This window comes from Scatophagus argus, chromosome 17 (genome assembly GCF_020382885.2).
Source record: "Scatophagus argus isolate fScaArg1 chromosome 17, fScaArg1.pri, whole genome shotgun sequence".
Lineage (NCBI taxonomy): Eukaryota > Metazoa > Chordata > Actinopteri > Scatophagidae > Scatophagus > Scatophagus argus.
The window spans coordinates 10,529,630-10,556,758 of record NC_058509.1 but is presented as its reverse complement, the minus strand read 5'-3'; the positions used below and the strand labels follow the sequence as shown (position 1 = coordinate 10,556,758).

General features: G+C 39.2%; 3 protein-coding genes across 7 annotated transcripts; all 3 read right to left on the bottom strand.

Annotated features, from left to right (window-relative positions):
- Positions 1 to 362: 362 nt before the first annotated feature.
- Positions 363 to 12,349, bottom strand: grinaa (glutamate receptor, ionotropic, N-methyl D-aspartate-associated protein 1a (glutamate binding)). Its single transcript, XM_046416944.1, has 7 exons — positions 12,192 to 12,349; positions 5,719 to 6,057; positions 5,161 to 5,276; positions 4,807 to 5,007; positions 3,846 to 3,974; positions 2,982 to 3,125; positions 363 to 2,271 (listed from the first exon to the last, which is right to left on the bottom strand). Exons 2-7 carry the CDS (start codon positions 6,017 to 6,019, stop codon positions 2,122 to 2,124), a joined length of 1,041 nt encoding a protein of 346 aa, XP_046272900.1. The 5' UTR covers positions 6,020 to 6,057; positions 12,192 to 12,349; the 3' UTR covers positions 363 to 2,121.
- Positions 12,350 to 13,422: 1,073 nt separating this feature from the next.
- On the bottom strand, positions 13,423 to 21,403 carry mapk15 (mitogen-activated protein kinase 15). Of its 3 annotated transcripts, XM_046416943.1 has the most exons (15): positions 21,175 to 21,403; positions 20,840 to 21,064; positions 19,643 to 19,741; positions 19,196 to 19,225; positions 18,301 to 18,391; positions 17,721 to 17,851; positions 16,990 to 17,153; positions 16,725 to 16,864; positions 16,560 to 16,617; positions 15,608 to 15,745; positions 15,269 to 15,374; positions 14,863 to 15,184; positions 14,269 to 14,390; positions 13,967 to 14,119; positions 13,423 to 13,852 (listed from the first exon to the last, which is right to left on the bottom strand). In XM_046416943.1, the coding sequence occupies exons 2-15, from the start codon at positions 20,927 to 20,929 to the stop codon at positions 13,658 to 13,660; spliced, it is 1,839 nt and encodes a 612-aa protein (XP_046272899.1). In that variant the 5' UTR covers positions 20,930 to 21,064; positions 21,175 to 21,403; the 3' UTR covers positions 13,423 to 13,657. The 3 variants fall into 3 exon arrangements, with proteins under 3 accessions (XP_046272899.1, XP_046272896.1, XP_046272897.1); XM_046416940.1 differs by lacking the exons at positions 20,840 to 21,064; positions 21,175 to 21,403 and adding an exon at positions 20,597 to 20,725; XM_046416941.1 differs by lacking the exons at positions 20,840 to 21,064; positions 21,175 to 21,403 and adding an exon at positions 20,597 to 20,725 and having other exon boundaries at positions 14,269 to 14,375.
- A 1,088-nt stretch (positions 21,404 to 22,491) lies between these two features.
- On the bottom strand, positions 22,492 to 27,120 carry vps28 (VPS28 subunit of ESCRT-I). Of its 3 annotated transcripts, none has more exons than XM_046417123.1 (10): positions 27,030 to 27,120; positions 25,689 to 25,751; positions 25,564 to 25,592; positions 25,231 to 25,268; positions 25,037 to 25,126; positions 24,824 to 24,929; positions 24,592 to 24,693; positions 24,264 to 24,317; positions 24,092 to 24,183; positions 22,492 to 23,600 (listed from the first exon to the last, which is right to left on the bottom strand). In XM_046417123.1, exons 2-10 carry the CDS (start codon positions 25,726 to 25,728, stop codon positions 23,480 to 23,482), a joined length of 672 nt encoding a protein of 223 aa, XP_046273079.1. In that variant the 5' UTR covers positions 25,729 to 25,751; positions 27,030 to 27,120; the 3' UTR covers positions 22,492 to 23,479. The 3 variants fall into 3 exon arrangements, with proteins under 3 accessions (XP_046273079.1, XP_046273080.1, XP_046273081.1); XM_046417124.1 differs by lacking the exon at positions 27,030 to 27,120 and adding an exon at positions 26,523 to 26,977; XM_046417125.1 differs by lacking the exon at positions 27,030 to 27,120 and adding an exon at positions 25,905 to 25,929.
- Between the last annotated feature and the right edge of the window lie 9 nt (positions 27,121 to 27,129).

Sequence of the window (27,129 nt, the reverse complement as noted above, 5' to 3'; positions counted from 1 at the left end):
TTAGTCCCACACTGGCACAATTCACAAAAATAAGAATAAAAAAATAAATAAGAACAAATTTCATAAGGATTCTATCAATGTGAACGTGACTAAGGTATGCACCGAGCAGCATATTTTACAGTCTCAGCTCTATGGTTGAAAACCAACGTTTCTTAAGTTTCTCAGGCATATTTGTAACTTCTTCTTCCGTGATCAATTAAAATACTTGATCAGGCCCTATTAATTACAATCAAGGACACATGTTGGTTTGGTTTTACCAGAGAAATGTCTTTACAGGGGCTGTGGTGGTTTCATTTTCTTTATCTGAAGTGCTGTTTCCTCTCACACTGTTAAAACACAAATGAACAGACAAAGTCCACAACTTTACCTTGAATCAGTTTTAATGAAAAGCGAACAGCAGTGTAGAGGAATGCAGTTCCACTTTGATTTAATGCAAATATACAATGCAAACAGACCTACAAAGCCCCAAAATGACTTTATCTATACACATCAAACCACTAAGGAGCTGTATATACACATACAAGTTAGATACAAACACAAGAATTAAAAAAAAAAAAGAAAGTCTAACAGGGCTGTCAACAACACTGCGTCTCTCCAAAACAGGAATACCTGTACAATGCGCATTATGAGCACATGCAAATGATGGAAAGGGTCATGCAAGAGGTGAAAAATGATAAATTACACAATAAAAATGTTTTTTGTTAAATATATCACTTAAGTTATGTGTTTATGTGAGAATTTTGGGTTTGAGTGCATGTCGAGTGTTTTTTTTGCTTTTTTCCCCCACTTTTGTTGAGCAAGCATGTAACCAGTATGCCATAGTCTCACAACCAACTTTAAATAGTTTGTTAAAAGTTTGTTTTCCTCATGATCAGAGGAAAGAGCTACTTCAAATCAACCCTGTTGTCTACATCAAGCTCAAGGAATAAATAAATTATAAGTACCATTTCCTTCAAGTCTGGTGTCCATCATTTTAGCTCTGAAACTTGGATCAGCTTGGTACAAAAGCAGCCCTAAATTCCATTACTTCAGCATTGTTAGTTGTAATGAGAAAAAAACAAATACAGTACTAAATCTTCACGTCACATTAACGAGTAGATGAGAGGACATGAGTGAGGACTGCAAAGAAAACAAGGAAGAATGTGACATCTCAGGTTTGGAATCAGAAATAATTTCAGAACAAGTTTCTTCCTTTTGAAAAGATATTCTGTAAGAATATATAATTTATCAATATTAAAGTATGTTTGTCACATACATCCAACATTGATCTTCATTCTTTTGCCATCGAAAATACAGTTCTGATATCAGATAATATTTTCCCAGAAAGCAACACAATCATAAGAATCACTTCAGCATGCCTTTCAGGAGGCAGGGGGGATATTGGCATCATATACAGTAATACACATAACTATTTACAGCTGTGAGAAGAAAGCTAGAGGTATTCCTCTGGTAGTTCTATAGAATCATATCACATCTTTAGTTGTGTTTCCATGTCGCCATGCAGAGTTAACTTTACACCAGGCGGCTGAAAGGAAGAGTTAAGTTTGCGAAAACAGATTCAAGGAGGTGGGTGTTTCTAGCACTATCTTTGTCTCTTCAGGCAAAGCCGGTTTACTTCAATATTATATGCTATTGATGGCTTCCCCGCTCTTTTTCTCTCTGCAGCAAGGCAAGGCAGAGCACCCACAGGATAACATGTATTACACTGTATGTATACTGTATGTATGTGTTGAGCCAAACTGGGACTTGGGCAGTAGGTAATGTAGACATAATGTAGCATCTGTGTTAGTAGAAGCTGAGGACAGTTACAGCAAGCAGAGTGGTCAAAATTGAGGATAAGACAAATTGTTACATTCTGTTAATTCTGTTAATGGCAAAACTTTTGTTAAATCAATGGTGTCCCTCTCAGCTGCGTTTTATGACAGGGTGTATCTCCTCCACAGCTGAACTACTGGTTTGGAAAAAAAGAAGTGTGTGTGATAGGAGAGGAAACAGCCAGTATAATGTGAAAGAAAGTGAAGAAAAAGTTAAAGGAGTTATAGAGAAAAGAGCATGTTAGCAACATTTCACAATAAAGGGAGGCAATCTCTGTCTCCCTCCTGTTGTCTTTAAGGTGTAGCCTCATTCGCGGGAGCGTCCCACAATAGCCAGGATGTAGAGGAAAATGTTGATGATGTCAGTGTAGAGATTGAGAGCGGCAAAAATGTACTCCTCCGGACTCAGGGACAGTTTCTTGTTGCCCAGGAGAAGCTGAGTGTCCACAGCCAAAAACTGCAGAGAAGGAAAAAGGATGATATATGTGATTTCAAAAGATGTCTCCACATGGGTGGGGTCTAAGGGTGTATGCCTCTGCCAAAGCAGTCGGGTTGCAGTTTACATCCATGTCTTTCAAGACTTACTGTGAAACATTTGCAACAAAAAATAAAATGACAGGCTAACACTCAACTACAGTAAAATCCCTTGACTGCTTCAGGACCTACCAACTTCCTGTATCATCTCACAGAGGCCTGGTTCATCTGACTGATTTTTACCATCATTATACATAAAAAAATCTTCATAGTATTTTAACAGCCGTTTTGCTTGAGTTTGGCTCTCATGATGCATGGTCATATATTCAGATCTTAATAACAACGGCAGTGTCTCACTTTCCTCTTCCTCTAGCATGAGTGGTCTGCGTTCATCTTTAAGGTAACATTTTGCAGTTATTACTGTTTAGTGACTTTCTGAAAAGATGAATCCAGATGAATGGATACCATTACCCCACAAATATCAAATTATCCAACCAGATGATTAACTCACAGATTAGCTAATCAATGATATGAACTGCCCTTGTTGATTGTTGTTGATGACATCAAAGTGACCATCATTGTTGCACTATCTGAATGTGAAATTTTCAACTTAACTACACAAGCTGAATACAAGCAACAGCCACTGAAAAGCTCTGCAATATTTCAAAGAGAAAATATGAGTGTCACACTTACGCAGGTGAAGAGTAGGGCCCCCAGTGAGGCATAGACAATGTGCAAGATCTTGTGGCGGATAAAGATGCAGAGAATGGAGAAGAGCAACAGCACAATCAGGCACACAAACAGCACGCCCCGACAGGAAGTGAAGTCATACTTGCTCTGTGGTGAAGAAGGAAAAGACGAGAAGTAAATATGAACTGTAACAAGACATAAGACCCAACGCTTTAAGAACTTAAAGACATTTCATTTGAATGCAATTTTGATAAAGTGAAACTGAAACTGAATTTAAATATTTCATGTTTTAAACCCCTTGAGTTCAGGCTGATTTTGGTTCAAGTCTACCAACTTTCTAAACATTAATTCCGGTCCTCCGGTTTAGCACCCTTCACAAAATATGTTATCATCTCATTTGGTCAGTCTAACATAGCATACTGCTGCTAGTATCTCAAATTACAAGAAAATGGCACAGGGGCATAGAAAAATTATAAATCTTTAGTCACAATCACTCACACCATTGTTTTATACTTGTCTATGTACACAGAAAGCAGGAAAATAAACAATAAATGATAAATGAATGTGAAAACCCCACATCAATACTTTAAACTGTTTTTCTCACCTTATCTCTACATGATATATAAATAAAGCTGCCTGTTACTGTAGATAAAACGTGCTCAGTGTATTCACTGATAAACAAACAATAGGTTCAAAGGTTTGACAAACAGCTGTAAGTCTGAGAAAGCAACATTTTGGTATAGAAAGAAAATTTTCACTTTCGCTTTCCTAACAACTCAGATAACAGAGAACTTGAGGGATGTTGTTTTTCTGTGTGTGGGAGACATTTAAAAAGATTTATGCAAGCAACTGTTTGCGTGTGCTGACCTGTAGTGAGAAAAGGACAACAGTGAAGCAGACCACTGCAGTGATGCCCACGGCCATGATGACAGTCTCTGTGTCATAGAAGCTGGCGATCATCCCCACCATGTAGGAGAGGCTCAGGGTCAAGATAGACTGCAAGAAACAGAAAACGCACAGTGAAATTAACATCACTTAAGGACACACTTTACATGTTGTATATTCAAGTGACAATTTCAAAGCATCCTTTTATATGATTTGCCTTGAGACCTTTAAAGAACTGTTTTAAATGCAGTATATGGCCATAGAGCTTTTTAAGATATGTCATACTTCTCATGTAAAACTAGTCATCTAACATGGACAAAAAATTACAGCATCGACAAGCTAACAGCTGAAATGTTTGGACTTGTTTTGTTTCCCATGTAAATACTGGATTACCCATGTTGAATCAGCCTACAGTAAAGGCCTTTTTACAGCAATCATTTCGCCTTATAGGAAGAACAGGTGTTACTAATAACATTAAAGATGGCTCTGCTGTATTTATTGTCCCAGTGAGTCATGAGAGTGTCACGGTGAGCCAGCATGCATAATAACAGCCGCCTGAAAGTGAAGCAGCTAAACTGAATTGAACCATAGTTAATTTCGATATTTACACCTGTGGTTTTCCTACTGCGACATGTCAGAATGTCCGCTGTGAAGAAAGCCTATTTATGAGTTGTAGGTGAAATTACCCTGGCTGCTAAATTACTGCAATGTAACACTTCCTACATCTGATTCACAAAGAAATATGCAAGTTCTTATACAGGATTGGATTGACAGTTGGATTCGGTTGGATTTAAATTAAAAAAATCGTTTCTACCTTCTCAGAATTTGTAGTCTACATGTCTGACTGTTGTACTTCTGAATGATTATCCATTTATCTACTGTATACACAGCAGATAAATGGGTAATCCATGCTTTATGATTTGGTATTAGATCAAATTCTTACCATTGCGACCAAGTTCCAGGGGTGCTTGCGGCGGAAGTCCCCACAGCAGCTGAGGACAATCAGAGAAACGAAGAAGACTGCATAGGACACATAGTATGTCCATGGATTACGTCGCACAAAGTACTTGGCATCATCAACAAAGGTGAAGACGGCAACAAAGGAGAAAGTGACCAGAAGTTGCACTGTGAGAACCATGAAGACCTGGTGGGAAAGAGGAATTAAGCCATTTTTATGTGTGATGAAAATTTATGTTTTGGTGATAGAAAGTATACAAAGTACGTATTAAGATATGTTAAAGTATATTTGCTCATTCATCAGATTGGTTTAATCTCGGTGACAGTGTAGAGAGCCTACTTTTCGGATGAAGGCTTGTCGGATGGTCTTGTCCTCAAAGCCAGAGTTGGTGAACTCATCATTGTCATAGTAAGATGGAGGCCCATCACCATGGTAACCAGGACTGCCAGGAGGTACTATTGAACAACAGTAATAGGATGACAGTCAGGGTTAAAAAAAACAGCTGGTCAAAACAAAACTAGGTTAAACAAATGGACACGTCTGTGGAGTTTTCAGCGTAATTTGATTGTAGTATTGATCATCTCATTGATTGGCCTGTCATCTCTAGTCTGCTCTAAAGTGGAGCCAGCTATGTGTTCTCTCGCTGGATAACAAAATTCCCTTACACAGTTCTGCAAGTGTTCACAAATAGTGTGAATAGTGAGTAAATCTATTTACAGAGAAAATTTCATCCAAACTGAGAACTTTCACAAGGAAAACTGAGACACCCTCATGGACCAATGAGAAAAAAAGTAAAAAAAATGGAACATAAGCAGAGTTTCACAAAAGTACAAGGACTAAGGCAGCCTAAAAAGGGAAAAGTCTAGTCATAAATGCCTTAAATGTTTAAACACTCACCTACGGGGTCGCCAGGAAATCCTGGCTGTGCAGGCTGCTGGTAAGGCCCCTGTGGGTAGGGTCCCTGCGGGTAGGGCATCTGAGGGTAAGGCATCTGTGGGTAGGGACCAGGCGCAAACCCGGGACCTGCCTGGGGGAAGCCTGGCTGTCCATATCCGGCTGCTGGTGGGTATGGTCCACCTGGGGCTTGGCTGTAGTTGGGAGGTGGCACGCCAAAACCTGGCTGAGGGGGTCCATAGACATTGTTGTGAAGTGGGTTGGTCTCACCCATAACTGGGTATCCACTCTTGTCCTGGGACATGGTGTGGTGGAAGGCTCACTCTGCTGCTAAAACAATCTCTGAGAAGAAGAGAAGAAGAATCAGGACTAGTTTGCTTAAGAAAAAAGAATCAGTATTCAGCACAAACACACATTAAACAGTTATACAATCTTCATACAATTTCATCATCTTTATGTCAAATGTCTCAGAGGGAAGCACAGAAAAAATAATGACAATACACTATCTAAGCCAAACTGGCAAAGATACAAAAGCTGCATCTATCTGATTAAAAAAGGTGACAGGCAATCAAACAATGCAGCAGATAGAGAGGACAGAGATATGGAGCAGAGCTACAGCATGTTGGCTTTCTGTTTCACACAAAAAAAATTCCATCATGATTTCACACTGTTTTCCATCACTTTTTGGACTATTTCCCCTCACAACAAAATAATATTTTATTCTAAATAACAACAAAAACAGTGTCATTTTGGATGAATGGTCCTAGGTTATGAATATGTGATAAGCAAAAATGTAAAAGCAATGTAAGGCAGTTTTGTCTGCCATTGTGGAGACGAGGTGAGAGACAAGAAAAGAAGAAATGAGTTATTAATGTGTTTACACTCATCCCGTGGGATATAGTAAAAGGCAGCAGGAAGCAGTAAGTGATCTAATGTCAGACAACAAGTCACAGCTTAGAGAGTCACTATAATCACCAGGTAAGACACTTACATCACACATAGACTGTGTAAAACATATATTCACACATATTCTCTTGGTGTGGTAGTTCCAGCTGTAGCCATCTGACTCTTGCCAACTAAAAGTGGAAAAGTGGATTTCGGACTTCATGCACAATATGCAAATACCTATATTACTTTTACTATACCTGCATGAAAAATTCTCCAAAAAGCACCAACACCATAAACATGGCTGAAGTATCAATCCCACACACTAGCTTTGTGGCCAGCACAGAACGTGAAGGAGGGATGTATAAATACTGACCGTGTTACCATGGATGCAGGAGGTCCCTTGGTAAACAACTGTAGTATTAATCTCTTTTGCTTCAGTCAGAGACCTGACATACTGACCATTACTACAGTGACCCTCCCCCCAGCAAGCCCTTTCTAGCCACCAACTCTAGTCCATTTACATTGCAATCTATAATGCTAATGAAGTATATACATGCACGACACAAGGCTGCACAACAGAAAACAGAAATCTCTGCAACTGAGTACAGATTTACACAGTGGATAAGTAATTTCAGTTGTGCTGTGCAGGTTTCACATTAGGGCCTACAGTCCCCAGGGGAAAACTTCTGCCGAGCAGGATGGGAGCCAAAAGCCAATTTCCCTAATTGCTGACTTCAAAAGAGGAGCCCGAGAAGACAGCAGATTGACTTCACAGTGGTGCATAGGCCTGTGCGGTTTAAACCACGGCTGCCTTGTGTATTCATTAGAGATGTGTATGCAGAGCATACACATGAGACACACAATAAGTCCTAATAACATTTCTTATACACACAAACAATTTAAAGAAATATATAACAGGACAAAAACATCCATTCAGTGGCAGGTTAGTTAACTAAAAATCATGCTTACTTCCTCTTCCATCTTCTCCTCTCTTTGAAGGCCACACTGAATGAACAGCGAATGTTATGCAACACTGCGCTGTTTCGCCGCTGCAAACACATCCAGATTCCAGCGTTTGTCCTCATGAACCCCATCTGTCCATCACTAGGACAGTGTAGTTAAAGACTGCAGGCAAACATAACGAGTGCTAGCTCTGCTTTACACTGACAGTCTCTATTAAGATCAGATCAGATTACAATCCTGATCTGAGGAGCCAAATCCCTCCTGGCTTTCTGGACAACAATGGTTATAGGGTGGGGGGGAATACAGTACATTTACTACAGCAGTTCTGCTGAATTACTCCAAAAGTAAATATTACATCAATAAAATGTTTGCATTGTAGTCAACACTGATTTAACTTAAAGGATCTGTATCTTCATCTGAATTGATTAACAATCTATTCCATTATGCTGCCAAACAACCAAGGTTTTGTCTGCTTGCGTCACTAAAGATGGGACATCTGTCAACTGAACAAACCCAGAGATGAAACTGAAAGACCCAAGTTTTTAACTGATCATGTGACACACACAGTCAAAGCATGTGATCTCTCCCTGTCCAAAGTGCATACAAAACATTTATGTTTAAATCTCAATATAATATCTGCCATCCATGTTAGGGCTGGGCAATGAGATTGAGGTCAAATATAAAAATTCATACCGATGAGAAAAACAATAAATTGTGCTGCAGGTCTGCATAACATTCTTGTTTTTCCTGTGAATCAGTCGTTTCCACTTTTCTGTGTTACACGGTTACACATTACATAAAGCCAAACTCTTTAAAAATTAACTAATTTTGTTCAATTACAGTAACAGCTTATTCTGAATCATTATGGACAACAGTGTATCATCAAAGCAAAAACAATGACAGTGTCTTTAGCACCGAATTTATCAGCAGGAGTCTGTTGGCTTTTATCTGTGTGTTATGGTCCACATCCATTCCTTCTTACTACACATTCCCGTGAACAGGACGCTGACTTAGAAATGTATGAATGTATGAAATGCATAAAGTCACAACAGCCAGGTTAATAGAGATATCCTTCTCAAAAAAGCCTGGTTCTTGTAAAAAGTAAAATGAGCACTGTTTTTCAAAGAAAACCACAAAACCACAGAAGTTTCACTTCCATGACTGAGCAGTGGTCAAGTTCAATACAGTCAATACAAAGTGAGACAGTTCAGTTGTAGGTACTGTCCCACATGCATTATGTGGGAGATTTCAAATCCTCTTAGTAGAAACGCCCCGACGCTGTGGATAAAGACAGAGCCACTATCCCTGGCTTCTGCTGACAGCTATCGCTAGGGGAATTAGGTTAAAGGGAGGATTCAGTGGGCTAGCCAGAGGGCCATGTTAACACAATTAGGCTGGCACAATACCTCAACAAACCCACATACAACATGCTATGTGCATGCCTGAGCGAGATCAGCACACACTGTGACAAAACAGGAACAGCCATTCAAAGCAGTGGGGCCTATACAAAGGTTGATGTGTTAAAACGTGGCATGAAAACAAGTTAAAAGTGAGAAGTTGTGATCTTTGATGGAGGATGACTTTGAGTGAAAGTAACATGAAAACACCACACATTTTTAGGATTCATTATACAACTCTTGAACAATATTTTGTAAGAGGCAACTTCTAGAATTCGACTGTATCATCAGTGATAAAATGCTGCTTCACAGTCACAAGATGAGTAACCTCGCTGTGTCGTAACAGTGAGGCAATGCACCGTGGTGAGAGGTTTCACATGGTTGTTTCGTGAATTGCCCCAACAATGGAAGCTGCTAAAGTATGACCCACTAGTGATGAACCTTGCCCCATCCTTGACTGTGAACAACTGAGCCCTTCGAGGATGCCTTTCATACCCAGTCACGACATTATCACTTATTACCAATGAACCTGTTCACCTGTGGAATATCCCAAACAGGTACTTTTGAGTATCCACAGTCTTTTGCTGCCCCTGTCCCAACTTGTTTGGAACAGAATGCTGACATAAAACTGAGAATAACGCTAACCACCAATGATATTGATGAGATAAAACATAACATATATTGTCTTTGTATCCTATTCAGTTGACTACACGTCAAAAAAGATTAGCAAATTGTTGCAATCTGTTTTGTATATGTCTTAGACAGCTTTCCAACTTTTTTGGAATCAATGTTGCATTATGAGAGTGTCACTTTGACCACCCAGTAAATAAATCCTACAATGTGTCACAGTCAGCCTATCCGCCAGCCGATGCAGAGGTCTGGTGAGATATTATCATCTTGACGTGCCATGTCAGCAGCAGCTCTGGCTGTGTCAAACCTGCAAATACCTGGCCTTGTGACAGACGGCTGCACGTTAGGTTGGTTAACATAGTATGGCAACCTATTGTTGCTACTGTGAAAGAAATTTAAATTCTCTTTATGACAGACTGACACAAAGAAAAGGGGGGAAAAGACTTAGTTATAATAATTTCAAATTGTATAACAACACTTCTTTGCTTTCTCTTGTGATGACTTCTTTCTCATGATACAGACAATTTGTTTTAATGTCAGCTTATATAACAGTTTCTCATTCTCACTAACATCAAAATGCATGCATTTTTGAAAGGAGAAATTTTTCTTGTTTAAACAAAATAAGGTGGCAAGTTGTGATAACAAGAAACTGACGTCATTACAAACTGATGGTATATCGTAAATTTATTTTTGGTTGCAGTTATACACTGCTGTGGCTTAGCTCTAACAGAGCACCACAATTTTATCTCTAGTGTAGGGTTAAAACAGACTATTCACTTATCATAATGTGTAAGCAGTTGCCAAATTCAGAGGGTGGTGTTGGCAAAGTAGCCCAGTTTTATTACTCTGGTCAATATGAGCCAACTAATGCTTGAAAATCTAAATCTTATCAAACAGAATTCAGGCGTAGGCAAAAAAGGCTTATCTTCAATACTATATCTATATATGCTAAAACTCTATTTACTGTGCATACTGCTATTGCCTATTTTACTGAAACTCTCTTCACTTTCTTCCATGAGCAATAGTTTTACTGTAACCCTCAGGATTAACAAAAAAATGTTCTTTCAAAACCTCTCACTCAACAAATCAGGAAGGTGCAACCAGTTAAGTGCATGACAGTGACTTAAAACTGTGTCATAAGGAGAGAAAAGCAATTTGCTAAGCATAGCATCATGCATGTCCTGGTAAGAGGCTGCTACAGAGGAACATAGAGGGTGTTTGTTATGCTCAGATATGTTCCTTTAGCTTCAGACAACACAGTACAGCCAGATTGTAAATGGTGAACTTGTACACTGTAAAAAATTTATAGAAAAGTTGATAAGGACAACACAGAATCAAAGACAGTTTTTGGTTAATGGAGACCGCAGACTGAGGCTCAGAGCGCAACAACACATACAAACATAAAAACAGGACAGGAGTAAAAATTTCAAGTTGGCATACCTTGATTTGTCAAGTGCTTCATTTAATCAAAAATAGAGAGGTCTGATTGTATTATACTTGAATACACAACTGGTTTTCTGAAAAGAAAATTACATGAAATATATGAGGAATGCAACTAAAGTTTGTTTCATTACCAGTTAATCAGCACATTACCTTACTGGATTAATGATTTAATCATTAAAATCTCTAAAATGCCTACTGTCTTTAAATGTTTTGTATGTATGTCCAACCAGCAATCCAAAACCCAAAGACATTCAATTACAATAATATAAATAGGAGAAAATCATCACAACAGAAAAGCTTTAAGTAGGTTATAGTTGGCATTTTTATTTAAAATACTTTCATAATTATTTGATCAACGATTAGTTGAGTATTTTTCTGTCTATTGCTTTATCGTTTCAGTTGTAGAAATATCATATATGGTGTTAGCAATATCTGCTAGACAAGATGGAAACATTCAATCATTTACTATTGGAAAGCACCGGGAGCACCGGTAACTTACAATACAATGAAATGCAGGGCAGCCCATCCCAAAACTGCGGTTTGGTCCAAAAAGGACAGTGAAACATGCATTTAAGCTTGAGGCACGCTAGGAAACCAAAACAGAAACAGGAGTCGAATAGAAACAGTGGGCCTCGTTTTCATGGTGTACCTGCAGCGGGCGAACCACCATCTAGGCCTCATCACCGCAGATAAATGCGACACGGCGATCATCTGATAAACCAACCTCACAAATATTAGCTACAAGCTAGCGGGACCGCCACCGTTGACAAACAGTAATAATTTATCGGTGATCACTAGGCGATATTTCGGCATCCCTTCTCGCGATGATGAATGCATTAAATAAGTTATTGAGGACAAAGACCACACGCCGCGCCCCCTCGTTCATAATACTGAGATGTTGGCTCTTTAAAAAACACATTTATATCATTTGTGGCTTTCTGTAAGTAGACATGTACCGCTCTGCTAATGCTAAATATTCTGTTGATTTTACAGTTATCTTTGCTGAGACGTAGAGTGACAGGTGGCGACAGCGTTGTTAGACGTGCTAGACGTCAGGCCCACAAAAACAGTACATGTAATGAAAAACAATTCATCTCTACCAACAAACCCCCCAAATACGCCTATCACAACGGCACCATACTGTAACACCCTTACCTTTAATGTGTTTTTTTCAGAGTAGCTGCCGACATAAACACACCTCCGTCCTCCTCCTCCGGCTCCCGTTTCAGACTGAACAACTGGGTCGAGAGCTGCTGACGACACCACACGACGTCGTCACGTGATTGTGTGGGACCCTTGTGCTGTTACACAAAACGACGTCATTTTCCCCAATTAATAATGACGCAGTATTTTCTACACAGCAACCGAAATATCCTGCTAGTTCTAGCGAGTTCTGTATGATGTAAAACAAAAATAGTCTACTGTACTTAAGAACGTTTTGAGGTTCTTGTACTTCAGTTGAGCATATCCACTTGAGGTGTTGTACTTGTATTAAACTACATATGTGTTTAGATGTTTGTTATTAACTAGACAGCTGCTATCAGCACCACCAAAGACCGTTAGCCCCTCTACACTTCTAAGATGGATTAGTTTACATAATTTGGTTGAGGCAAGCAGAAGTAAATATCTCATATTTTTACGTGAAAAGCTAATATTAGAGACATATTTGTAAAACCAATACAAATTCGTATGGCAAAACCTTTTTTCCTTCTTTCTTACCCCATTAATCATCTCACAACCCCTCAGATTTATTTTGTGAGTTGGGAAGATGGGAACTTGAAGAACTTGAAGAATACTGAAATATTACTCAAACATTGTTGCATTAGTATTAACAATGTAAAAATGTAATTCATAAACAGGGATCATTTTTTCTAATGTAGGATTTTCAGTGCAGGACTTTTTTGTAACAGAGGTTTCTGCATTGTTGCATTAGTTCTTTCGCAGAGGTAAAAGATCTGTATTTCTTCCTATGTTAATTATTTAACTTTATAGTTATGGCTTGTTACTGTCATCCAGTCAGTTTAATGATAAACTGGATTCAAGAAACTCTAATCTTTTTCTTTCTTTGCACATTAGAGGGATAAGTGTGCCTAATGCCGCTGCTTTACATGAAACAATTAAATCTAAACAATAGAAATATTTTACAGTTCTGAAACCGGTTAAATGTACATAAACCATTAACCCTAGTGGTCACTGACTACATAGATCTACATTAAATACACTGGCTGGTAAAAAGTATTTGTGTGCCCCTGTTGTGATAATTATAAACGATGAATGTATTTAGAAGCATTTAGCTTGTGTTAAATGAAGTTACTGAATAAATCACACAGGTATGTAATTTGATGAATTGCAGGTAAAGTTTGATAAAGGTAATATAACATCATACCAGATTTAACAAATCAAATTGTATTACAAATATGTATTCATTGTCACAGACAATAGGTACAATCTACACAGTATACAGGAGGTGTCTGACCTAACTAGTTCTCTCTTTTTTTTGTTTTTTTACAATTTATCTTTCAGTTTGCCGTGTGCCCAACTTCCTTGTACAAGGCAAACTTCGTTGTGTGTTTGAACACACGCACCACCCAGTCCTGACGTAACCACTAACACGGCAGCAGTTACTGGTTGCAAGGACGACTGCGGAGAAGATTGTCCAGATCACTCTTGTTGATGGTACCGTAGGCCTGGGAGTAGCTGCCCAGTTTGGCTCGAGGGTCGCCTGCAGCTGCCACATTACAGTTACTCTGAAACACTTTCTTGCTGAACCGTGGCTGTGGCCGAGCCTCACGAACCTGAGAATTTGAACGCTGGTTCTGCATTGGAAGATAAAGAAAAATACATGTGCCAAAACAGCCACACCATCTACAGCATATTGTGTTAACAAGTAAGTATAGTATTGCATAATGCATGAGGTGCAGTGGACTGACCAAGCGTGCAGATGTAACGTGTAGTCCAGAGGACAGGGGTGACTCATCTTTGCGAATCAACAGGTTGTTCTGGGTTTGATTTAGGGTCAAGGAGAAGGAGCGGTTATGGGAAACAGGGGCTGAGCGACCACGCTGGAGAATCTGGTCCACGGACTAGTGAGCGTAGGAGCAAAAGACAAAAGAACAACAGCTCAGCCACAGAAAGGTCATGACTGGGAGAGAATGCAAGCAGACGAAAAGAAAGGATGTAAAGAAAACAGCAAACAAGATTACATCACAAAGGACTGATGTCTGTTGCTTACTACATTTGCACTGGCGCCCTCTGTTGGTGATGCTGTTGCATTTCCATTACCGGTCTGTTCCACCTGTCTTCTGCTGGCTGCAGTGGAGTGGTAATAATGAGGACCAGCTGGAATAAAACCATCTGAATGAGTAAATAGAGAGTTAATACTTTCTCACCAAGGGGATATGTATATATATATTGTATGTCTGAGAGATTTATGTAAAATATATTCAGCTGCATTGTTTAGATTTCAGTGTGAAGGAGTGGAACTCAGGGCTGAGTATTTTTTGTAAATTTTGTGCCAATACGATACCTGAATTTCTGTCCTGATACCAAAATAATACTTTTTTTTTTTAACTTAAAGAAATACAAAAAATGTTTTACAACAAAGTTTCAGTGTTTTTCATTTAACAAAATTAGTCAAATCTAAAATGTCTAGACACAGGCAAAGCCACCCCTAACTTAATAGTCTAAATTTGAGAAAAACCTCCATTATATAAGGCGCTATCTCATAATTTAAATAACAAATGTCTTTTGGTCAGCACCAAAAAATCTGATCTGAGGTTCAATACCCAGCCCTGTGTGGAACATGTACAGATAAATTCACACATACTTGGGAGATGTGTGATGGGGTTATATGTCAGTTTTCCCAGGCCAGGACTAGCTAATGGACTCTTCTCCACAGCAGGCAGGGTTGACACATTTATAGTCCCAGGTTTGGTGGTGCCTGAATGTAAAGGTGTGTAGTTTGTCTCATCAGTCTTTTCATGTTCTGTTTTCTCCTTATGGCCACCGTCCCCACCGCCATTGGCTGCCACTGAGCCGTTCTCTACTTTATCTATAACACTGGGTTTCCCTCCACGAGTGACACTGTCTCCATCCTTTGGCTGGATCAGCCTTAGCATCCCCTGATTAGTCCTCCTCTCCAGCATCATCTGCGGGTAAAGAGAAGGAAAATTCAATTAAATCAGTATGATCAGATAAAAGAAAAAATTATTTATTTATAACTCAATTTGTACCTCATAAAGTTTGTTGCGGTACTGAACTACAGATAATTGTACATCATCATCCACTGGCAGCACTACATCATAGTTAAGAGCTGGCTCCTTGGCTGGACTATGAAACCTCCAGGGACATAAAACACAGTTATGGATAAATGATAGCACTTTATGGTAATAACAGTTGCATTATGATACAAATATTGATCACTAATGTGGATCTAGCAGCAGCATCACATCACACAGAAGAAAAAATTGATTCCAACTGATCAATTAAGCAATCTCTACAATCCTCTTACTGTGAGGAAAACCTGACCACAACTAATTTGTCACTCAGTGTGAATTCTTGATCCTTAATACCTGGCTACATATGGGTGTTGAAGTGCTTGCTCAGCAGTCAGTCGCTTGTCTGGGTTGAAAACTAGCAAACCTCTCAACAGGTCCAGAGCATCAGGAGGCACAGATGGCTGCAAAAGATCCTCCAAAGGCACCTGTGGTCTGGTGAAGGAAGACAGTGCAGTATTTTAGTAGTGTGAGTGGTGTAGTAATTTATCATGGCACTCCTGTAACACTGTTGGACTCCCAATGGACATTTTACAAAAAGGATATCAAAAATTAGAGTTAGACCATGGCTGATTTCTAACTCAAAACCTCCACATTTTTTTCATTTTCAAATAAGTGGTCCCAGCTGACAGTGACTCAAAGAACATCACGTGATGTAATCTGTCAGACTCTGAGCAACTCCCCCCTAGAGCCACAAAAGGAGATTTGACTGAAAATAGCAGGCCAAATTTGAGCAGTCAATATTTAACTCAGAAGGGTAAAATATAGTTAACTAACAATACTGGCCCTTTTCAAGTACAGACAGACATTTGTTATTACAAAATGCACTGTTCTGTGCAAACACCAGAAATATGGCAAAGCCTGCGAGGAAGTTCACGCAAACTGTTCACTGCAACGCACTCTTTTCAACAAGGTTATCCATATCAGCTTGTTATTGTTTAGTTCATGATTTTGCTTTGTCATTAGTGCATCATTGCACCTCAGCAATAACCACTTCCACTGCTTCCTTAGCATCTAATCAGCCTAGGCTCTTCCTGTAACATCTGATAATGATCTTCACTGTGAAGTGGAAGAAATTTGTTACTGTCACTCCCTAAACCAGCTTGGTGCCAAAAGAGACAAGGTCAGAAAGAGGCCAGTTTAGTTGAAATGTACTGTTAGCTATTTTCATTTACATGCACATATACGAGAGGAACACACGAGTATCCACTGTTAACACATTCTGTGTATGGCTGGAAGGTTTTCTTACTTCAGCAACATTCTCTGAATGACAGAGGATCCATATTCAGACTTGACTGCCAGAATATCTGAAAATTAAATTGCATTTAATTAATTCATAGTAATGAATTGTGCTTTTTACTAAAATTAAAGTGTGAGGAGTTTAAATGAATTTAATTTGGAATTCTTTAATTACCCTCTGGGCTTGGGTGTGGAATGGCGCTCATGATCTTTTCTATTTGGTTGATGGTGGAAGTCCCGGGAAACAGGGCTTTTCCCAGCAGCATTTCTCCCAGGATACAGCCAAGACTCCACATGTCCACACCTTTAGTGTACCTTTGGACAAGATGTACTCTTTTTACAGTCTAGTCCACTCATTTTTAATTCAAGTGACAAAATATTTCTTTTGAATATTAGTACCACAGCCTGTTTTGACAACAGATGCTCATCACAGTTGATACCTTGTGGATCCCAGCAGGATCTCAGGAGCTCTGTACCACCGAGTCGCCACGTACTCCGTCAGTGCTGGGTTTCCACTGTCTTCTTGGATCTGGTTGAGTGATCTGGCCAAGCCAAAATCACACAGCTTGACTACACAGTCAGTGTCCAGCAACACGTTGGATGGCTGTGGGAAAAACAGGAAAGAGAAACATTCTTCTCAAGGACAATAATAGTTTGATTTTCACATCTACAGAGGGGTCAGGGCTGAGGTATGAGTGAAAAGAGGTAAAGAGCAGACAATCAGAAGGGGTTAAAATCTAGTCTCCAGTGTCAGAGACCATTTGCAAATGTTACTGAATGTGATTAAATACAGTATTTTGGACAATGGCTTTTTTGCAGTACGCCAGAGCTGAAACAAATAACTGGTAAGTTGATCAACAAATCATCAACTGTTTTGATAATTGGCTAGTCAGCATTTCAGTCTTTTATATCAGTGTAGATCTCAACTTGGACTTGAACTTTCATAGACCAATATATTAATAAACTGATTGAAAAAAGTAATCAACAGATTAACTGCTGATAACCTTTTCTAGTCCATCCAGACAACACTGAGAATTTATTTGCTCCATATGTAAGAAACTGGTTTAGAGATGCTCTATATTCCACTGCAACAGTTTACAAACACTTTAAATACCTGCAGACCACAGAAATTAATTCACAACTAATGCTTAATATTCTCTGCCTGGTGTACCTTTTGGTCCCTGTGGATAACATTCCCTGAATGCAGGTATTTGATGGCTTTGAGCAGCTGGTACATCACATAACGTTTGTGGATGTCTTTCAGCAGGGTGCCTTTCTTTATCACAGCATGCAGGTCGGTATCTGGTTCAAAGCAGAAATGACAGTTACGGTAGCATCTGATGCCAATGATCGGACTGCAGTTCATCCTCGGTTACTCAAGATCATCCCCAGCCATGATTTTGGCATTGAGTTGTGAAACACATCCTCCTCTATAATCACATACACGCTGAATTCAACAAAACAGTGTCCTGAAAAGCAAAATGCCAGAGAGAAACAGTGGAGGTTGGTGCTGAGATGCTGGTGTACAGTCATGGATTAGACTGCAGTGAGGAGGAGGCCAATCTGTGGACTCAGCAGTTAGGCAGTGCAGCCAGCCAAGGGAAGCAGAAGCCCTTACACACACACACACACACACACACACACCTTGGTCTTTTCAGTGCCAAGTTAAACTGCTGCCACTGCAGCCTTAACTCTTACCCATGTTGATCTGTGTGCAGCACTATGACCATACAAGATCTTCCAACACTCACCCATATATTCAAAGATGAGGTAAATGTCTTTGTCATTCTGGGCTCTGATGACATTTAAGAGTTTGATGATGTTGGGATGATCTCCAAACTCCTGCACACAGAATAAAGATTTGTGTGTATCAGAAACCACACGCAAACACGCTAAGCCCACTCTGTTTGAGCCATAATAACTGGCAAGTACTGTGTGAACGTTGTGTAAACAACAGGGAAAGTTTCAACAGACGTTATATAACAGTTACTGTATGTATGACAGAAGCTGATTAGGAGGGCAGTGGCACAGCTGAAGGTCACATGAATGTAGGTCAGCAAATAAAGAGTGAAGTAGGAAAAACGTTACATAAGGTTTTAAAGCACATTGTTATCAGTGTGACCTGTGAATTTAATAGCTCCCTGTACACCAAATTCTCATTGGAATATTAATAAAGGTGAAGGTAAATGAAAACCATTTTGATATCTTGACCTTGATGCACTGGAGAGTGTTCTGAATATTTAGCAAGAGCACCAAAAATGTATTTGTGTATGCCTTTGACAGACTGCTTAAAATTTTACAGGGGACTGGATTCACATGAATGTAGGTCATTATGGATTACTGATATAGTAAAGAAAATAGTTCCAACAAGGAACTGCCAACAACATTGTGTGTTGATTACCTCAATTAACCGGGTCATAAAGTCTGGAAAGTGACATTGCTGTTAAGTTTTTTCAAATGTTTTTTTTGTTTGTTTTTTGGGTTTTTTTTTTGGGTGGGGGGCACCTTGAGCACCACAGGCTGTGTGTCATCTGGTTCCATTATATTAAAGAGAAAGCAGACATACTCAACAACTCACACCAAAAAGATTTGTGTTTTTGGTTTTAGGGTGAACTGTCCCTTTAAGGCAAGCACAGTCATTGTTACCTGGAGGAACATGATTTCCCTGAAAGTCCGCTGCAAAAGGAAAGAAAATCACAGTCAGGATATAAAATCTGAAAGTAACATGCGGCCATAAACTAGGCACACAGAAGCCTCCTGTTACATTCAAGCATTAGTCAAACTCTTCCTTCCACTGAAAACAGGAAGCCAAATTCAGGAAGGGAGAAAAAAGAAACAGTTGTTACACAAAACTTTATATTTTTCTTTCCTTAACTGCTGCTTTTTGTCTTGTGAATTCCTGGATTACTTTACCTTTTGGGGCCAATAAAAATCACTCCAGTAAAAAACAGGTGAATTGGTCATAACTGGAAGTCAGATGCAGCAAGTTGACATTGCTTTATTCATGAGAGGTGATACACCAGAACGACTGGGAACCACTTTGGTTAGATTTTTAATGATTTTACTTCATTGTCACATATATCAAGCACACACCTGGGCATCTGTCCTGTTCCTGAAGGCATCAAAGATCTTCTTCACAGCCACAATCTCACCTGTCTGTCTGTCCACAGCTTTCCACACAATGCCATACGCCTGAGACAGATACAAAACAATGGTAACACAACGGACACAGTTCTAAACACACGTGCCTTTTAAAAACTCACAATGAATAACTTCTGATAACTAAAAAGAAACTGCACATCTGGTCACCATATTCCTAGAAATGCAAACATAAGGACATGACCTCCATGTCCTCAATGGTAGCTGCAGCCTTGACTACGGTGAGGGGAGAGTCAGGGTGCTGATGTAGGCAGTGAAGTCAAGCATAACGGAGACAGCAGTGAGCCATCAGACCACAGTGTCATTGTGCAGACACAAGGAGTAGCACCATCACTGGATCATGTTCACACAGCCCTACTATACGGCTGTTGTATGGGTCAAAACCAAGCCTCCAAAGGCAGAGCTCCGGATGCACATTTAAAAAGTTCTAGTTTTTTTTTTTTGTTAAAATAAGCAGCTTATTAAGAGCTGTAAAAGCACTTTATGACTCTCTAAAGCCAATTAGCACAGTGCCTCACACTACTGTTTTCCTCCCCAAAGCATCAGTGCTCAGGGTTCCACTGTTCTACCAGTCAGGTGCAAACAAGTCCTGCAGCTGTGTAACATGAGTCACAGTGGCTCTCAGGTATGTCTTGTGTGACATGAGTACGTGGCAATTACCACCTGGCCTCTGGAAGCAGAGCAGCAATTTGTAAGTCTCTGTGGGCTGTCTATGGAAAGAAACCAGGACGTTTTTAGCCATGTGACAACCGTACCAGCAGAGAGGAAAAACAAAAGAGTTTACACTCCAAAGGGAACAAGACTGTCCCCACACATCAGCTGATCTACAAGGAAAGAGCTTGTCCTGCCAAAGTAAATAAACCCCGTGCTTACAACATTGGTACTCACTGCGGAACTTAAGTCTGGATAATTACAGGAATTTCTCTTAAGGTTGAAGTACAGAGACGGCTTAAAGACGTGGTGAACATGAATGCACAGGAGCATAGGAGGCTCGAACAGCATTTAAAGTGTTTGGAAACTCACATGCTTTTGTGAAAGGGTGTCATGGCAAAGGTGCGCGAACCCAGTGGGGCACCTTAACCTCCACTTCCCTTAAATCCATTAAATTAAGAGACACAAAAAGTCGCTCACCCCTTTTCCAAGTCTCTTCTTCATTTCATACTTGAGGGAAATGTGTTCCTCCACCTCAGACACGCTTGCCGATTCATATTTTTTGCTCATTTTCTTTGACACTTGGTTGGTCTTGCTCACACAGAAAGCACCACCATACTCTGTGATTATCCCCCCAGCAGTCTTCAAAATCCGGGAAACAGCTGTTAAAACGGTCGGTAGCCAGAGCAGAGCCGCAGCATCAAACTGAGAGAAAATTTCGGTTAGATGGGAAACAAACGGAAGCAATAAACCAATCTATCTGTGGATTGTCTGGCAACCCATATGTGACCCCGTATCTCTACGTGTGGTCGGACCTCGCCTTGCTTCCTGTTCAACCAGTCAGTGTCGGTCGAGACAGAGCAGGTTCGTCTTTTACTCCATATATTGACTTAAAAAAACTTTTTAAGTTGTACTGCACAAAATGTGTTGCCGTTCATTCAGGTGACAGTTGAATCTCTCTGGACTTTCGATGCTCCCACAATGCAGCTGCAAAGAAATGAGCCGTAGAGTTTTGTCATTTCTTGTCGTCCTGGTAACGAATACGCTGCTGTCAGCTTCTTAAAGGAGCCGCCGCACAAGTACTTTCTGATAGGCCGCCTGTGATGGATTAGTTGGACTTCCTTAACATACACAAACACAAAAGGTCGCGTTTGTCATCAAGGGATCTGTAATACAAAATAAAATTAGGACCCCGTGAAACAGAAACCAGTCCTAACAAGCTGTCAGTGATCAAGATTAGCTAACTGGTTAATGTTAAATTTAATTTAAAGAATGAAGCAATAAGCAAAATTCCTAAAAATTTGTCTGTAGCGTGTGTCTATAAGCAGTAAATGAAGTGGCCATTTACCAAATACTGAATGCCCAAGTGAGATTGCTTTAGTCATTTCAACTGGTGCGTGGAGAAAGAAGTGGGTATACTCAGTACATACAGGAAAGATATAATCAAAGATCCTACTAAATGGCACTATGGGAAATGTAGGATCCAGTGTTTTTGGAGTTTGTTATACACTAGAGTCTACCACTGAAATATTGTGGCTTCCGCTACATTAATCTCTGTCAAATCTCTGTTAATCAAATCAGCCAAGTAAACTGCTGGGGTCAGCTTTCAGATAGCAAATTTAACAAGCAGTCCCCATTAAAGTAAGCGAAACAGATCTTTTGTTTGTCATGCAATATTGAGGCCCTGGCTTGTAGAAGGGTTCTGTGCAAAAATCAATATTTTTGTTTATGTTATGATCACATATGTGCATCTGTCCACTGAAATCATGATTAAGCAAACACAAATCCTGTGGTTATCAGGACTGTGTATAGTATCAGAAAAAGTGTTAAGTATCCAAAGTTGGAATTAAATATTGGGTGAGATCATGGTTCTTGTTTAGCTATTCTTTGACCAGATATTTCCTCATTTGAATCAGGAGAGTTTTTGACTTCAGGATTTATTTAATTTAGGTATAGCTCTCCATCCTGTCCCAGATGAACTGTGGATATGTACGAAACTGACATGTATGTGATCTCGTCACTTCCTCCCCTTATAACATCACCACATGTCACATCAGAAGTTCTCAAAAATGCAAAATAATAATTAAAAAGGAGCAATTTTTATCTTATTCACATACACAACACAAATGAAGTTGGAGGTAGATTTTTCATCTTTATTACTAAAATGTGTTACATGCTCTTGTTTAAAAATCAAAACTATTATTTACAATGATAAATCTTAATAAATATGTTCTCCCTAAGGTGTCTGAGGGTTGAAACATATTTAGCAAGCAAAATAAGCAGGGCGTGTGTGTCCACCTTGCTTTTTGCCCATTTAATGTGGCCAGACCCTCACTTCAAAAGGAAATATGGATTAGGTAGGTCAACAGAAAACACTGCAAGAAAATGTACACAATATAATTATTAATTTGAAGTGCAGTCTAAACATAAAGTCCAAAGAATCATTTCAGCTGCATTTATTTTCCATTAAGTTGACAACCTTATTTTACTCTATCGAGAAAAGCTATGGTACGACTCTACAGTAGAAACATGTGTGATAGAAAAAACTAACTTGATACACACAACATAAAATGCTAATCTGACCCCAAGTGGCAGGTAGTGGACAGAATTAGGGTAAAAGAAGAAAAAGAAACAAAATATATATATTGTCTTTCCAATAATACAAAGACTTTGGCTGTTGTAATCTTTTCTTCATGTGCAGTCTTTGCCCATTATAATCTTTTTATGCTTCTTCGTAGATGCGCTGCAAAACTTAAGTATGTTTAAGTATATTTTTAATATTAAAGTACAAAGTTGGAAGTAAACTGTTTTGTTGTAGGAAGAATAAACATCCAATGTTTAAAGCATTTATCACACAGAATTGACTTGAAAAGAGTCCAACGGGGCGGGGATGTCAGCAACACGATGTGACAGACAGAGGTGTACACAAGGTAGTGAAGTCTGAACAGTAAACACAACATAAATAAATATAGCAGACATATGGAGAGGGCAGGAGACAGGAAACCTAACCCAGATATAATTCTACCACCTGCCAACAGCCATCAAGAGAAAGTTTTCTTGAATTTAAGAGATATTAGAGTCAGAATTTTAGACAGATGGGATCAAGGATGGACAGATGCTTTATGAGGAGTGGAGGAAGCGGTTGAAGGCATTGTAGGCCGACTCCAGATCAAACAGCATCTGACGCACCTGATTATCATCCAACTCGTCTGAGGCTGACATGCTGCTGAGGGTGGTCAACCTAGTGAGGAAAAATAAAAACAATTAAGACTTCTGCAAAAAGTTCAGCACAACTCAGGGTTGGGGAAGAAGCTTAAAGCTAAAGTATAACTAACAAACAGTCATTGTAATATTCAAAGGAAAGTTATCAGGAACACTTAGAGAGATGCCATGCTCTGTATGTTTCTCTTACATAATGCATCTAGATCCATCCTGTGAGAGCTTTTCACCACTAGCATTAACTTTTGTTTGTTTACAAGGCAACACCACAGGGCATCATACACGGATTGAATATGCGAAATTAGTATGACTTTTTCACCTCACAATGGATGGGCAGTCTGTCGGTTATTCTCAGAAAAGTGCAATCTTGTATAAGACTGGAGAGCATGGATTAAGGCATTAAACTTGGTGAATGTTTCAACACCAGATTTCCACATTTCTGAGTATTACATGGCATCCTGGACTTTCCTGGCACAAGGCTTAATGTAAACTGGAAGGCCCAGAGTAACTAACCAGAGGCTGACTTTGTCCTTAGCCTCGGAGTCTGGAGGCATGTTGCTCATTCTGTTCATGGTTTCCATCAGTTCCCTTAGGTCTGGCTGGATCTGGACCAATAAAAAGAGCCCATTAAGCAACTGTTTCAAATCTGTCTGTTATTAAAGTTTTTCCTTTTTCCCCCTCTTACCTCATCCATGGCTCTGATCTCCAGTCTCAGCTTGTCCATCACAGTGATGAAAAGCTGAATGTGACAAAAAGTACCAAATATGTAAACATATTTTCAAACATCCACTGGCAGCAGCTAGAAATAGGGCATTTTTTTTACTGTCAACACAAACAGGACACACGACCTTTGTCAATGCCACGCTGTCTGTCTGCTTACTTTTTTGAAATTGTGTTATTAGATTTTCAGTTGAGATCAGATTTGGCTCCCACTCACATTCTTCAGTGCTGTCTAAACCAAACCTCCCAATTGCACTGACTATTTAATGTGATGGAAATTAAACAGGACGTACAGAAACTATATCTGCAATGCAGCGGTTCAGGTTTCCCTTGTCATCCTTGATGGTGATTGGTCGATCCTCTTTAATCCTTTCCATGGCTAACGGGCAGTCAAGCTAGGAAACAAAATGACATCCTTTAACATCCTTACTAAGAAAAACTTAAAAGTTAAAAAAAATGTAGGATGCATGGTCCACTTGTGATTTTACAATTATAAAACCATCTGCACTCCAAATGAGAACTCACTCTGTACTTCCGGCAGAACTCATCAATGGAGCCCACATCAGAGCCCTGCACCTGTTTGAAAGCAGCCTTATACTGAACCAACAGTCTTGAACAGGAAGCAGTGTACCTGAAACAGACAACTTCTGCACATTAACAAAAACATGCAATTAAAGTCACAGCTGGAACTTTTGTTAGTCTTTTAAATGCAAAACATAAATTCGAGTCACAACTCACTCATTAGGTGTGACACAGTCCTTGATGTAAGCCTTTTCCAGGGCCTGAAGTGTCTTCACCACAGCAAACAATTCTGCCATGTTATCATACCTTCAGAAACAGGAGTATTTTTGAGATGTCACAACACTGGCAACATTAAGAATCTCTTGGTTATTGCGCGTTTATGTTTGAATGGTAACTGGTATGACACTTACTTTTCTCGTTCTCTTGCATTTTTGTATAATTTCACTTCCTGAAGAGACATGACTTATGGTGAGGGTCTTGCTATGGCTAACAAGTAGACTATCACACATTCATAATTCTATCCCTGGTTTTAGTTCAGTTTTAATGAAACATTTCTTGTAGAAAGTGGCAGCTATAAAAATGGTAGGCTTAGTGTTCTGCAATATAAATATCATTGAACAATTTGGAAAAAAATAATCAGATAATTGTAAGTACATTAATTACTGTGTTTCTTTTGATTTTATATAGAGTAAAAACCCTGATTGCCAAGCCTTACTTAAAGCTTAAAAAGTAGTTACATTTACCTCATATAGTTCAGGTTTATTAGCTGGAGCTGTGGAAGGAAAATCAAATCAAAATGCTTTGAGTGAAATGACTGTACAATCTGAATACCTAAATTATTAGATATTCTGTTTTATTTGAACCTTACCTCCGCCCACACTTCCTGTAACTGGTATCCCATGAAACATGATGCCGACGTAATAAGGTGGATCTGAAAAAGATTTATGCTAGTTTGTTTAATAACTCACAAATAATTGTAAACATTTTCCCACCTTGTAGAAATATAACTTTTTTTCACAATAATTTCTAGAAAAAAACATATTTTAAATCTTAAATCTTTAAATAGTATGAATTATTCTCCTGCCTTGTGGGTGTGTTTCCTCAAAGGACTACTGATATCAGATGTAACTGAAACAACAATAGCAGTGTTCAAGGGATTTAAGGATGAATGAAAGACAATTTTGTTTTTATCCCTTTCAACACTAAATGTTGAGGTTGTTGTATACTGACATATACTGCCATATATATTTATTTTTATACTTTATTATTATTATTATTTTTTTTTTTTGTACTTTATTGTTTACATTTCTGTACTTTATCGTTTACTTTATTGCTGTGTGCACTTTATGGGAAAGCGGAAATCTCGTTGTACCTGTACAATGACAATAAAAGCTTTCTATTCTATTCTATTCTATTCTAAATGTGAGTAAGCTCTAAGTAGATCACTGTTAGAAAGAAACACCATACAAATGCCAAGCCACAGATGGTACACAAAATACTGATGCATCTTAGTATCGTGTCTTCTTTCTCTTAAATTTGTTCCTCAGGTATGGTGTAAGCTTTAAACCAGCATTAAAAACACTGAGTCTAGTGTATTTATAACACTGCAACATAACATTAGTTCAACAGTTAGGCAGGTTCTCGGTCAGTAATATTCTGTTTTAATAATTTCATGCACAGGCATATAAAAAATAATTTTCACCCTAGTGTCCTTTATGTCCAGCTTAAGGTGCGAAATGCAGCTCTTAATTCTTCCTCAACTGAGCTGATGAACACCATTATATGGTTGTAAAGGCAGACTTTGCTCGCTGTTCGGAGTATCAGTCCGTTAAGTACAGATTGGCTATAGGAGTGGAACAATACAAAGGGTTAAAATGCTTCCACGTTTAAAAATGTTGTTTCGCTAAACATTCAATCGAAGAACCTCCCGTTCCACTGAGAATGAGAGAAAAGCGGTTTCGCTAAAGAGACACGGTTGTCAGACTCCAATGTCTTTTGCCGAACTAGCTAGCCCGAAGTTAGCTTTCGAGGCTAGCTCGAAAGCACTTCCTTTATGATTTATTATAACTAGGCCCTATAGATGGATGTTTGTACAGACTAAGCTTTGTATTGATGACCACCATTATGGCAACAGGGCGGGCGTCCACACAATTCTACTCTGTTTCAAAATCATTGTTTAATCAACGAAACCAAAAAGCACTTTACTTACATTTTCGGCAAACTGCTGTGACGCCAATGTAAACACACCCTTCTGCGAGGACCTGTAAACGTCAAAATATTAGGTGTCCCTTGTGCCTTACTAAAAATCG

Excerpts from the sequence above, each read along its gene's own strand:
- grinaa (XM_046416944.1), bottom strand. The coding sequence starts at position 6,019 with ATGTCCCAGGACAAGAGTGGATACCCAGTTATGGGTGAGACCAACCCA. Across the intron at positions 3,126-3,845 it reads TTGTCCTTTTCTCACTACAG|AGCAAGTATGACTTCACTTC; the intron begins GTCAGCACACGC and ends TCTTCACCACAG. Across the intron at positions 2,272-2,981 it reads GGGCCCTACTCTTCACCTGC|TTTTTGGCTGTGGACACTCA; the intron begins GTAAGTGTGACA and ends CCTTCTCTGCAG.
- mapk15 (XM_046416940.1), bottom strand. The coding sequence starts at position 20,710 with ATGCTGTTCGAGCCTCCTATGCTCCTGTGCATTCATGTTCACCACGTC. Across the intron at positions 18,392-19,195 it reads GGGAAATCATGTTCCTCCAG|GAGTTTGGAGATCATCCCAA; the intron begins GTAACAATGACT and ends TTCTGTGTGCAG. Across the intron at positions 15,746-16,559 it reads ATTCAGAGAATGTTGCTGAA|ACCACAGGTGCCTTTGGAGG; the intron begins GTAAGAAAACCT and ends TTCCTTCACCAG.
- vps28 (XM_046417123.1), bottom strand. The coding sequence starts at position 25,728 with ATGTTTCATGGGATACCAGTTACAGGAAGTGTGGGCGGAG. Across the intron at positions 25,269-25,563 it reads ATAAACCTGAACTATATGAG|GAAGTGAAATTATACAAAAA; the intron begins GTAAATGTAACT and ends ATGTCTCTTCAG. Across the intron at positions 24,184-24,263 it reads AGATCAGAGCCATGGATGAG|ATCCAGCCAGACCTAAGGGA; the intron begins GTAAGAGGGGGA and ends TTATTGGTCCAG.